The 12,688-nt window shown below is 36.4% G+C and overlaps 2 protein-coding genes across 2 annotated transcripts in view; both read right to left on the bottom strand.

Annotated features, from left to right (window-relative positions):
• LOC107094006 (mitochondrial intermembrane space import and assembly protein 40-A-like) lies at positions 1-3,581 on the bottom strand. Its single transcript, XM_015389398.1, has 3 exons — positions 3,387-3,581; positions 1,229-1,327; positions 1-1,143 (listed from the first exon to the last, which is right to left on the bottom strand). The coding sequence occupies exons 1-3, from the start codon at positions 3,406-3,408 to the stop codon at positions 815-817; spliced, it is 450 nt and encodes a 149-aa protein (XP_015244884.1). The 5' UTR covers positions 3,409-3,581; the 3' UTR covers positions 1-814.
• A 1,772-nt stretch (positions 3,582-5,353) lies between these two features.
• The window catches only part of sec61a1 (Sec61 translocon alpha 1 subunit), a 9,755-nt gene continuing 2,420 nt past the window's right edge, over positions 5,354-12,688 (bottom strand). Inside the window, exons 4-12 of the mRNA XM_015389417.1 lie at positions 11,950-12,028; positions 11,734-11,865; positions 11,542-11,651; positions 9,170-9,323; positions 8,890-9,050; positions 8,604-8,801; positions 7,374-7,565; positions 7,200-7,276; positions 5,354-6,353 (exon numbers count right to left, since the gene is read on the bottom strand). Coding sequence (XP_015244903.1) covers positions 6,167-6,353; positions 7,200-7,276; positions 7,374-7,565; positions 8,604-8,801; positions 8,890-9,050; positions 9,170-9,323; positions 11,542-11,651; positions 11,734-11,865; positions 11,950-12,028 — 1,290 coding nt within the window. The 3' untranslated portion in view covers positions 5,354-6,166. The remainder of the gene's footprint in view (positions 6,354-7,199; positions 7,277-7,373; positions 7,566-8,603; positions 8,802-8,889; positions 9,051-9,169; positions 9,324-11,541; positions 11,652-11,733; positions 11,866-11,949; positions 12,029-12,688) is intronic.

The raw sequence follows: 12,688 nt of genomic DNA, 5'->3' as shown, positions 1-12,688 counted from the left end.
TCCAATAGCTTTTATTACAAAACTGCAATTGTTCTTTTGCTGCACACACAAAGTTGCGTTTGGTTCAGATGAGGTAAATATTTCAACTCTGGTTATAAATTAAAGAAAAATAAGTGCAGCCTGAGAGGTAACAGTGAAAACAACACTGAAGAGCTCACAGTGGAAAAGTGACCCAAGTATTCTCATTGACTCTTCATTTCTCTGAGATTTCAGCCACAGTTTGGGAAAATATTAAAATACGCTCTGAGCTTTGTATGTAACGCAGTACTAATAATGATAACAAGGAGGGAACAAATCCAGGTGTTGCTGAAATGTTCTATGATGTGGAAATTAGAGTGGACAGAAAAGTAAACCAAAATGAATATAAGCTTGGTCCCAACTAAAGGTCCTGACTAAAGATAATCACTGTCGATGTTTAACTCATCAGACCTAAGGGGCCCATTAAAGAACCAATGGGAGTCCAAACATCAGGTTGTTCTGATAAACCTACAACGGAATGGAAACTGCCCTCAGTGATGTAGATAAATCACTATAAAGAAATGATTGTTGAACTGATGAGAACCATCACTGGTTTTCCATTAAAACATTAAGAGCTTATTTCATCACATCCAATGCAACAGTTGAATGAGTAGTTTGTCTGATACAAAGACAGTTTAACAACTTTGAAACTGTGCACTATTCCAACAACAAAGAAAGCCCTTTTAAATTCCAGAGGGGTGTATATATAGTTTAATTCTGATGAACTAATGAACATTGATGGGAAAAATCGTCTGAATGTTAAACGAGCTCTGAAGCTCCACAGTAAGCCTGACTATTAGCTCTCTGCTGAGCTCTCTGTGTTTGGATGTGTGGAATCAGAGTCCTTCTCGGAGCCAGCCGCTGGGTCCGACGGCGCTGCAGACGCCGATTCCTCAGACGTCTGGCTGGATGGTGCATCATCCTCCTTTGGGTAAAGCTCTGGGTAGCGCTGCAAACACTCCTGCATGGTCCTGAACTGCTCCAGGCAGTCAGAGCCTTTCACCTCCTCCTTACTATAATGAAAGCAGGAGAAGGCTTCCTTAAATTCAGTCCCACAGGGACCACTGGCCATCCCACCCAGGCAGGGACAGTTCCAGTTTATCTCTCCACTTGGGAGAATCAGACCTAAAAGAGGGAGAGTGGAAGTCTAGATTATGACACTACATTATAAAGGTTCATTTCAGGGACAGTCAGCCAGAGACTGGCTCACCTTGCTCCTCATACGGATCATTCGGGTCTTCTTCCACGAGCTCTGCACTGCTCGGTGTTTCATGATCCTCTTTGGTGACAAATATGATTTTGTCTTTACCTGATGTGTGAAACAGAAAAGATGGCAAGCTGTAAGCAAGACACCACACCAAGCCTTCCATGGAACATGCTTTGGTTATTATGTTGTTGTTTAAAGATGCAAGAGATAACATAAGCTCATTTTAAATGTAACCTATTTCGAATTCAGTGCCACTGGATTTGGAAAATGCTTTTTTGTTGAATTGTGATTGTATTGCAAATGCAATCAATTGCCCAACCCTATCAAAAACACAAACAATCAGCAATTTGACAAATTTATTCAGGACCATCAACATAAAATATTTACATCACTGCATATAAAGTCAAGCTATTAGATTCAAGGGAGAAAAAAAACAAAAACTAACAAAACAACATTATCAACCAAAGCAGAGTGATCAATAACCCAGCTATGCAGCAATTTATTTCCATTGCTGTTCTGTTTACTTTTATTTCCCCCTCTTTTTTTTGCTTTAAAAACCTTTTATAGCACACTAATCTTTTTTACCGTTTAGGAAAAATCTTGGCCCTAAGACTGGACTATAGATTGTGCTTCATTAGCTAACTTTTGTCTTTTCCAACACAAAAGTAAATCAGTCCTTTATTTCGGACTGTTTGGTCAAAAATAAAACAAAGGAAAAAAAAATGTTTTACTACAATCCATGTAGTTCACTCTCCAATGTCTCCAATAACAAGAGGTGTAGCTGATGCTTCGTATTTGAGGCTTAAATGACAATTACTTCTCATTTTGAGTCCTCCAAAGGCGTTATAAATCTGTACACAAGATTTCTGATCGCAGCGTTTAAAGAGGGTACATTATTTTGCACAAACAGTGGACTGGCACTAGTCCAGCGCGGGGCCTTCAATAGAATACAAAGTCCATCATTGTACATAACTTCAGCATTTTAGCTTTACCATAGCCCACAGATGTGCAGCGTTCAGTGGATTACAGTAGGCTTTAAACAGTGACTTTGACATCACAGGAACGCATGTGAAATTTATGTGTCACCATGTTTGCTTGTCCATATAATTTACAGTACTGTATATCATCACAAGAATCCCTCCTAATAATGTTAATGAGATATCTAACCTCGTCCACAACAGTTAGCACACTGACACTGAAGAGGGGAAATGTCTTCGTTTTGTCCTTTTTCCTAACAATCCTTACCTCAATACATAAAGAGTATGTCACACTACTCCTTCATTGATAAGCTGGAAAAATCAAAACATTTTTTCTTGCTATATTTGGAAAATAATATGTAATATAATCAGTAATTTCCCTCTGGGATTATTAAAGTATGTCTGATTCTGAAATAAAGTGATAAAAAAAGCAGCAATGGGGCAATTAAGATATATATATCTATATATTTATATATAGATATATATATATATATATATATAAATAAATGTTAGAACTGTAAATACAGTCATATGTTAATATTACTATTTTGTATGTATTTATTACTGTTTTCAAGGCTGCACTTTAAAATATGAAATTGTCTAGAGCTGTTCTAACTGAATTTTCTTTTTGTTTACACTCGTGTATATAAAATGACAAAATAAATTTGTCCAAGTCATTAATATATATATAAATATATATTAATTCTGCACAGAAATCCACCTAGAGAATATTAATTACACTACTCTTCTGGATTTTGCTTCAGCTGATATGACTTGATTTACACAAATACTGTATATGAATGCTATAGGTTTAAAATTACTATTTATACTATAGTTTTTTTATTTAATTAACTTAATTTAAAAATTAAATGTGTTAGTTATAAACTCCAGTATGAGACACAAAGCTGGACACCTTAAATAAGATTAATTATAAATGATTATACAGCCTAGTTGTGACATGCAACCTTTTGGTTCTCAAGGTTAAACTCTGGGATGATCGCAGCAGTTATCCAATTATCTACTAATGTACTTGACTGATCAACAGTTTCCTGCCTTCAATAGTATTTATTTAAATCAGTTTGGATATATTCTAAGAGCCGCAGGGTTAATTTAATCACACTTGAATAAACCATTAGTGTTAGCATTCAGGAAAAGTTAGCCGCCGGTTAGCTCAGGATGCTCACCTTCCTGTCGGACCGAGTTCATTTCTTTCAGCTGAAACAAGCTATAGACTTCCTTTGAATTTACTTTAGCAGTTTACAGATTCGGGGATATTTGCATTAGTTAGAAAAGACAAAAAAACATCAAACCGGACGGACGTTTTACTACATAACCAGGCTCCTCTTTCACAACTATCCTTACTAAAGCATGATCGGATCATCTTCTTCTTTTCCAGTTTCCGGTAGAGTTTTCGCTGCAGGAACCACTGCGGCCCCCTACCGTTCACGAAATGTGAGAGAATAAAAAATAAAAATAAAATAAAAGCCTACGTATAAATGTCTATTTTCACCTTCCCAAACAGTCTACAAAGCTATTAAAAGCTGTCTGATTTTACTGAGAGCTTTTAATTTCTGTAATATCATGAAAAATAACTCACTGAAAACATTTTTGTTTGCTACTTCCAACAGCCCAGGGAGGATTTAAAATATATATATATATATATATATATATATATATATATATATATATATATATATATATGTTCATTTTAATGTCAAGAGAAAGTATTCCAAAAAAACACTTTCCCTCTGATTCGTTTCTTTTTAATAATTGTTGAAATATGAAGAAAAAAAGCCTTCTTAAAGAACCTTGTGCACTTTTTTTAGGCTCATTTTGCCCATGTAGATCATGTAATCTCTCATTACATTTAAGGTAATTGGTAGATTTTGATTGGTTTAAGAAAAGATTGGATCTTATAGATGTTCCTGTGCCAGCACTTTCAGTAACTAACTTTATTTTTTGGTTTAGTAGCAAGTCAGAGATAACTTTGGATGCAACTAAATAATCTCACATTGGAGAAATGTACCTCTGCTTTTATCCCATCCCCTTGGGGCGCAGTGGGCTGCCATCATGGGATGCCCAGGGAGCAGTGTGGGTTAAGGGTCTTACTCAGAGACCCATAGTGACAGTCTGTGGGAGTGGGGTTCAAACTCAGAACCTCAGGGTTCCAAGCTCTATTCCCTAATCACTAGGCCACCACTCATGATTATGGCCCAGGAAACAAGTGCCAAAAACATGCGGCCCCTAATGCTGTGCTCTTTGGATCAGACATCTTCACTTACCCATATTCTGTTTCAAGGCAAGGGAGTGTTCCAGTGTACCTTGGCCAAGCTCACTATTATCAGAAAATAAGGCCTTTACTTTCACTGTAGCAACATATGATCTCAAAAGGAGGGTGGATAATACTTTTTATGCCTATGGGATTATAACTGATATTTTCCTGGCAGCTATTTCATATTTTAAGTTTAAGAATGATAAAAATATCCAATCTTACCAAAAAAAATAAATATTTCTACACATCTTTAACTTCTTAAATTTCCAACTTGGACCATTTCATGTTTAATTTGATGTCTTTTTGCTTTTAATGGCAAGTTAAAGCAAGAAAAGCCCAAATCGTGTTAAATAAAAAAAAAATTATGGCGCCTGAAAGACATTAGACTACCGTATACGTGGATGTTGACAGCAAGGTAAACAATAGCCAGAGGAGGAAGAAAACAGGGAAAAGGGGAAAAATGAACACAAAACTTAGCTCGAGATCAAATGCCATAAATGATGACTATTAGTTACTTGTGCAATGGACCTAAATACAAAAAACTATTTAAGAAAAAAATGTAATCCATTTTAGAAATTACACCCTTAAGGTTACATCACTGAATCAGATATTTTAGAAGCTTTTAAAGCTTTCTTGTTGAAATCTGATTGAAAGTTCAAGTTTTTTCCCCAGGCATAATTTTAAAACATATCTAAAACCCTTTGACAGATCTCTCTTCTCAACACAAAAGCTTCTCAAGGTTTTAAATCTTACATCAAGAAAAGCTAATACACAATTATACACAGGACAACTTTCTGAAACTGAAAAATACTTTTTTCACAAAAGTCTCTTTAATTCAGAATGATTCTTCTAAACAAGTTTGTTCTGAAATGGATTGTGTTTTTTTGTTTTACATATTCAAAAGTATTTTTTATACACATACAGACTCAACAGTATTCAATGCATGGTCTATGTACAGAAACACAAGTTTGTCTGAAAAAGCTGTAAGAAGGAACATTTAAAAACAAAAAAATCCCCAGATGCAGTGGCTACCAGGAATATAAGAGGTGTGAGTTAATACTGCGTAACCCTGGAAATGCCATACATTAAAACAAGCCAGGTCTTACCGGAAGAGAGTTCAAAGGTCTCCGGATGAGACTGGAACCCAATATGAGCTCTCAGGCCTCAGCTTCCTCCAACTATAGGTTATAGAAAGGAAAGTTTTGCAGTACTTGACTCAGCTTTTGACAAGCCACCTTCTGGTCCTCACCTTGGCCTGATTAGGCAGTTAACAGAAACATAACTAAGTTGACAGTAAAGGTTTAACTTAAGACATCACTAAGCGCACATGCAGCTGTCTGCCGCCCTCCTAATCAAGTATGCCTGCATACTGAAGCACTCGCTCCTCAGTCTGGGGATACAGGAAATAAAATAAGAGATTCAGAAGACCTTGGTTTTAATCTGGAGTACTGATGACGTTCAGCTCAAATCTTTGGAATTTGTCAAAAGTAAGCAACTGATGCGAAAGTCACAAAATAGTTCACTTCCCCACAGCGTCACATTTCGGCAGAGACTCCAGAAGGTTCCTCAAACGTCTTTGAACAGCCGAGGCAATACAGTTCATGGATGTAAAAGAAAAAAAAAAAGAAAAAGAAAATGCAACATAGAAGAGCCTAATAAAAGCTGTCAGAAGATGGCAGGATCCCAACTGTTTTAGAAGAACATGGCAGACATGCTGCCTACTTCACTCTGTTCTTTTACAAAGATTTCAAAGTACTGATAGATGATTGTGACAGCCAGCAGGATGCCGGTGCCAGAGCCGATGGCACCGAGGAAGTCAGCCATCACAGATAAACCTCCGATGCAAAGTCCACCAAAGGCAGCAGCAGTTGGAATGTACCTGAAAGGAAAAAGATAATAGTGAATGGCCTGTATGTAAATATTGCTTTTTCAAGTCGGAGGAGTTGACAAAGCGCTTTACACATTATTTACCCATTCATGCACGCACACACAGACAGATGCTGGCAAGCTACACTGTAGCCTCAGCTGCCCTGTGGCTCACTAACAGAATGGTTTCTCTTTACCTTCAGCTTTTAAAAATATTCAATCATTTAGGCAAACACCTCTTAGCAAGCTGAGAAGAGACTGCATACTTTTTCTAGTCCTCAGCAACCTCCTGAAGAATATTTGGATACTTAAACGCTTTCCTGACACTGATGCAAATTTTTGGAGATGGTCCACAAACATTCAGAACAGGTGGAGTCAAGGTCACCTTTCAAGAAAGAATTTCAGCCACAGTATCAACATTCTACCCACAAAACTTCCCCATCAACAAAACAGCCCAACAGGCCGCTGCTACTGCCTCTAACTGCTCTAATGGTGGCTGCAGACAGAGCGCAGTGTCCGCTGTGATTTCCTTGGGGTGTGTTCAGATGCAGTCTTTACACCCTGGATCTCGTCTTTATGTAGGAGCAGTCTCAGCTGCCTGCAATTTAAAACCCCACCCCAATAAAAAAATCTCCGCTCCTCTCTCTCAATGCGGAGCTGCTGTTTGAAAACATCTCAGCTCTATCTAGTAGCACGAGGTGAGAGCGGAGCAGAGAACGCCCTCAACGCGCAGGATTCATCGCTGTCCGCTTCCCTGCGTAGTTTGTATAGGAATTCTGTGGACACCGCGTCCGGTCTGAAGGCACCATAACAGTGTTTTGCTTTAAGGACAGTCCCATCTTGAATGGAAGAACTTTACCTGTTTAGTTCATGAACCATTGAGGTTTCCCTGTGTCCTCTCATCACCATCTGCTGCTCCTTCAGCTGCTTTGCCACCTAGATGGGGATAAACATCAGAGCTTCAACACAGGGTTTCTTTGAAAAAAACAAACCAAAGCACCCCCCACCCCTCAGACCTGCAACGAGGACTTACATCTTTAGCAGAAGACCCTGAAACTTCAATCCAAGTTTTGGAGAAAAAGGCACATGAGCCCAGCATGAAAAAGATGTAGATGAGCGCATGGACAGGGTCCTCCAGAACGGAACCAAAAGACTCCGGTGGGGAGAGGTAGTAGCACAGTCCTCCAACAGGATAGGCTCGGGCTGGTCCACCTGATGACGTGTCCTAGAATCACAAGCAGGTAGAGAAAAACATTCAAACATCCAGGAATAAATCATTTTTTTTATCTAGATTCCCTTGATCCTCTTTATCGTTTTGCAGACATCTTAGAAACATTTATCTTTGAATTGTATCCCCACAAATCAGTAAAAACCCCAAGAATATAAAATAAGAAAAACATTAGGTAGAACCAGTGGAGCTATTGGGAATGGCTTGATTAAATTTCATCCATCTAGAATAAATAATGCCACTAAAATTGTCCAATGGCTGGATTATTATTCTAAACACCCTAGTCGTATACAAGCAAGCTGAGCGTGAACACAAGTATGCAGCCATAGTCATCAGATTTTTCTATTTAGGCACACATTTGTGCTGCTTTGTGTAAGACATACAAACTGTATTTAACTATGAGTATGTTTCTTTCTTTAGGACGTGCATTAGGTTGGTAGGTTCAATGCGTTCTTACGGTGAAAACCTATCCTGCTCGTTAGTTTTCCAGCAGTAACCAACGGGAGAGACTCAGGTAAGTAATGGGTCACCACTATGGTACTGAAAATCCTGAACTTTTAGTAACCACAATCAGTTGCTAAATCTTGCCCTGTATGGAAACAAACCTGACATGAAGGACCATGGATTTAGAAGAGAAAAGAAAAAAAATCTAGCCAATGCAAGCAGAAATGTTCTTTAACTAAATTTACAATTGTACAGTCCAAAGTTCTTTAGTTATTCAAAACTTAGAGAATAACTTTCAGGATTTCTCTCTCAACTTTCATCTTTGAGCATTTGGGTAACCAACATTTTCATTGATTTATGAATAATTTGTGTTTTAATCACTGTTCAGACCTTTACATTACAGACAAAAACTGCTTACTTTTTCAATTACTCTATGTGCCGGAGGAAAAAAACAACAACAAACTAAAGTCTTTAAAATACTAATAACTGTGTGATTTAGAGTAACATTTAAAACTTGGGAAATAGTTAAGAAGTAAGGTTCAGCGCTTCAGAGGAAACTTGGTTAATGACAGTAAATACTCATATACTTACAGACCACGTTCCCAGCAGATTCACCAGGAAATTCCCACTGAAGCGTGTGGAAAGCATCTGGGAGATAACATACAGGTTGGATACCAAAGCAGACTGCAGGATGATGGGAATGTTGGAGGTGTAGAAAAGCTTGATGGGGTATGTGTTATATTGGCCACGGTAGCGTGCCGATTTGATGGGCAGATCCACTCTGAATCCCTGTAAGAAGATTGGATTGTTTTTTTTTTCCTTTTAGACAAAGTTCTTATTCTAATGTAAAATGAGTCAAACAGAGATGCTAACCTACCTGAAAGTATATGACTACAGCAAAGACAAACACTGTAGCAATGAGGTTCATGAGGTTGGGGAGGTTCTGCCTGTAGAAGGCCTCTCTTAGAGCACGCACTTTGTCGGTCCTTGTGGCGAGCAGATGAAAAAGAGCAATGACTGCTCCCTCAAATTCTGTGCCTGAATCACATAAAGTAATTTGTTAGAAACAGAAAAAAATGACTTTGAAAACAGCCAAACTGTTCAGATTTAATAACTCAGGACTATAAAGAACAGATGGGTGGCCTATGGTCACTTACCTCTGCCTGTGTTCACAGTGGTGGGACTAAAAGCCTTCCAGACAATGGTCTCACAGATATTGGTGGCAATAAATAGGGAGATCCCAGAACCGAGTCCATAGCCCTTCTGGAGCAATTCGTCGAGGAGCAGCACAATCAGCCCCGCTACAAACAGCTGCAAAGTCACACAACCAATCCCATCAGCTGGAAATCAATTAACAATTATTTGGAGAATTGAAAAATATGTATTCATGCCATATCTAAGTTAAAGTATGCAAGTTTATTTAAGGCATCACTAACACCCCAAAAAGAGCATTCATACTTAATCTCTGATAGGCTTGTGATGAGAACAGATTTTGCTGGATGGTAAATTGCCCTATAAATTGTTGCACTAAATGATAATATTGACATTTGATTTCATTCCAAAACACTCCCACTATGTTGTCATTTAATTTATCTTTAAATCCAATGCCATCTTCATTTTTCCAAACATTGTCGTGAAATTTGTTGTCATCTAAATCGTTTAGCAGAGGTAGGCACGAGAAAAAGCAAGAACGGAAACATACATCTGAATTTATTACACAATCCAGCCTATTACTTTTGACAAACTGGTATTATGCTTGTCATCTAACAAGGTGTGTTACTACAGAGAGCTGAGATAGAGGCATACAGAACACTGAATGGCTCAGCATGCAATGATTGCTCATACAGACGGAGTAAAAAAAGAAAGGTGAATGCAGCGATCCCTGCAGATTCAAGTATTGCTTGAAAAGCAATATTTTTCATAAACAGTTGAAGCCCCTGAACATATTTACATATTAAGTTATAAATCGTATTTATCATCTAGCTTTGTTTGTTTATTATGAACATTTCATTTATTAATACTAAATTAATAACTCATGAATACTAATTTAATAATACTAATAATCACATCTGGAAAGGTATATTGCAATTGAGTTTCTAGACACATCTATCCCACAGCACACACCAAAACAGTGTAGATTAGTTTGCAACAGGGTCGTCAGAAATATCGGTACTTCGAAAAGTATCAATACTTAAATCAGACTTAGACATACTTTAATAAATGCTGTATAATGTAATATTAAAATGGCATGGTATCGATACTAAAGACAGGTGTTTTTAAATTATTTTGGCTGTCGTCAGTTTTACATTCCTGGAATATTTGCACAATAAAGAATGGTGACTAAAACAACTTTAAAATATTGTCAAATTGTGTTATGTTTGGTTTAATGTATCTGCACACTTAACTAGCCTCTCTGAGTCTGCTGAGAATTACTGTTAATCAAAATATTTTTAGGCCATAAATTACTTTTTTAAACCCCCATGAATAGTTGATTTTAGATTTGATAATTTATCTCTTAGTTAGTTAATTTAATATTGTGATAACAGGAAAATGACCCATATTCATTAACATTTTAGATCCTAATAAGTTACTTCATGGCTACTTTGAGCGTAAAAGAGTAACAAATTATTATTAAATTATTAACTTTAACTGGAGAGTAACATGGCCAAGACTGTTAAGGGATTTACAGAAAAATAAAAATCTGTTATAATTTAGATCTATTAGCATAATATTGCAGTCCAATGTCGTTTATATTGCTTGAAACGGATCATATTTATTGTGAGCACATATTTCTGTGTCTCACTAAGGAAATATATCATAATATACGATAGCGACCAACCCCATGAAAGTAATTAGTAATATTTAGGAGGATCTGAGTAAAGAGGGGTACGTGCAAAAATATATCACGATTAACATTCCTTATTTCTACAAAACTGTCTATACACTGAAGTAACAGATTTTAATGTGACTAGGGCTGCAAGTAACGATTATTTTGCAAATCAATTAATGTGTTGATCATTTTTTTCGATTAATCAATTAATAATCAGATACCAAAATGTTCTTTAAAAAAGACTTATTAAAAAAATAAAACCAGGTGAAACTAAAACTTTTCCACTTGAGGAGTTCTGGATAAAGCATATTGTCGGACGAAAACTTTTTTTTAAATTTTATTTTATCTCAAAGATAAAATATTTATTTGTTATTTACGCAATTTTGGTAAAATTTCTGCTTCACTTTCAGCTTAAGTCCGGTTTTAGAGTCTCAACACTCTATTAATGATTAATTGATTGCTAAATTAGTAAACATTGAGTTATTTCAATAATTGATTAATCTTGATTAAATTGTTTCAGCCCTATATGTGGTTAAGCGTTAAAAAAACGACAACAAAAAACATAAAGGTACAGGTTTTGCACGTATAGTTTTTCCCTTTCTAATCCAAAAGCACCATTGCTAGTGCAAAATAAAAGCTTGTTAATAGTGCATATTCATCTTTTAAAATGCATCAATCAGTAAAGACACACTTTATTACCTGAATGATGATGAGCAGACAGATCCCTGCACCCATCTCTGATGGATCTCCATACATGCCCGTCATCACATAAACAATGGACTGGCCAATGGTGATGATCATCCCAAACACTGGAAAAAGTAAAGGATTAAACAACCCAGAAATAGACCTTAGAAATTAAAGTGTAAGAGAAGAACAAGGAGTATTTCATACATTTCTGAGCTCCATTAAAGAGAGCCCTGTCCTTTGGTGTGTCTCCAACCTCAATGATCTTAGCTCCAGCCAGGAGCTGCATTATCAGGCCTGAGGTGACAATAGGCGAGATACCCAGCTCCATCAGAGTACCTAGATGGATAGACATGCGTTAACTCAATTGTTCAGAACTGTAATCATATATTTTATCTCCCATAATAAATGTTTGACTGATACCTCTATTTGAAGCCAGAATGACTCTCATCCAGTAGAATGGATCTGCAGAGTCTGAGGACATTATGCCAAAGAGGGGAATCTAAAACAAGAAAATCAAAAAGAAAGACTGCATTAGGTCTAGACAGATAGTGAAAAAATACCTTTAAATTTACTCATTTGAATTTCTGACACGCAATCGTGGGTGAAAAATCAGCATTTAACATGATACTCTAAATGAGTCATAAGGGAATAAATGGCATATTTGACTTGATTAAAAATAAATAAAGAACTTAAGAGTAATTTGAATTCTTTAGGAAATTAATGTTATTACAAGATTAAAATAGTGAAATAGAACAATCAATTAAATCAAAACCAAAAAAAAAAAAAGTTAGTAAAGTTAAACTAGTGGAATTTAGAACCATGTATGGTGATGCTTATTCAAACTTTTCCTTTAACACACTCACTGGAGTAATTGGAAAAAAAATGGAAAATAATAATTAACAATGAAACTACTAAATAATAAAGGTTGTAAATCTCCAACAACAAACTAATTGGCAAAAGGGAATTAAAATAAATTAAAAAATATATATATTGAATAAAAACACTGAAGGTTGCCCCATATGACACATGGAAAATGGGAGGACTACTTTCACTGCCCTGGGATAAAATATTTAAACTAATCTATAAAACTACTGTAGATGTGCAAAACTGTTATTTTTAAATTAAAATCATATATAATTTCTTACACACTGGAAAAATG

This window comes from Cyprinodon variegatus, unplaced genomic scaffold (genome assembly GCF_000732505.1).
Source record: "Cyprinodon variegatus isolate N-32 unplaced genomic scaffold, C_variegatus-1.0 Scaffold457, whole genome shotgun sequence".
Lineage (NCBI taxonomy): Eukaryota > Metazoa > Chordata > Actinopteri > Cyprinodontiformes > Cyprinodontidae > Cyprinodon > Cyprinodon variegatus.
Note: the sequence above shows the minus strand (reverse complement) of the source record. Positions and strands in the feature narration are given on the sequence as shown.

Excerpts from the sequence above, each read along its gene's own strand:
- LOC107094006 (XM_015389398.1), bottom strand. The coding sequence starts at position 3,408 with ATGAACTCGGTCCGACAGGAAG. Across the intron at positions 1,328-3,386 it reads GAACTCGGTCCGACAGGAAG|GTAAAGACAAAATCATATTT; the intron begins GTGAGCATCCTG and ends TTCACACATCAG. Across the intron at positions 1,144-1,228 it reads TGATCCGTATGAGGAGCAAG|GTCTGATTCTCCCAAGTGGA; the intron begins GTGAGCCAGTCT and ends TCCCTCTTTTAG.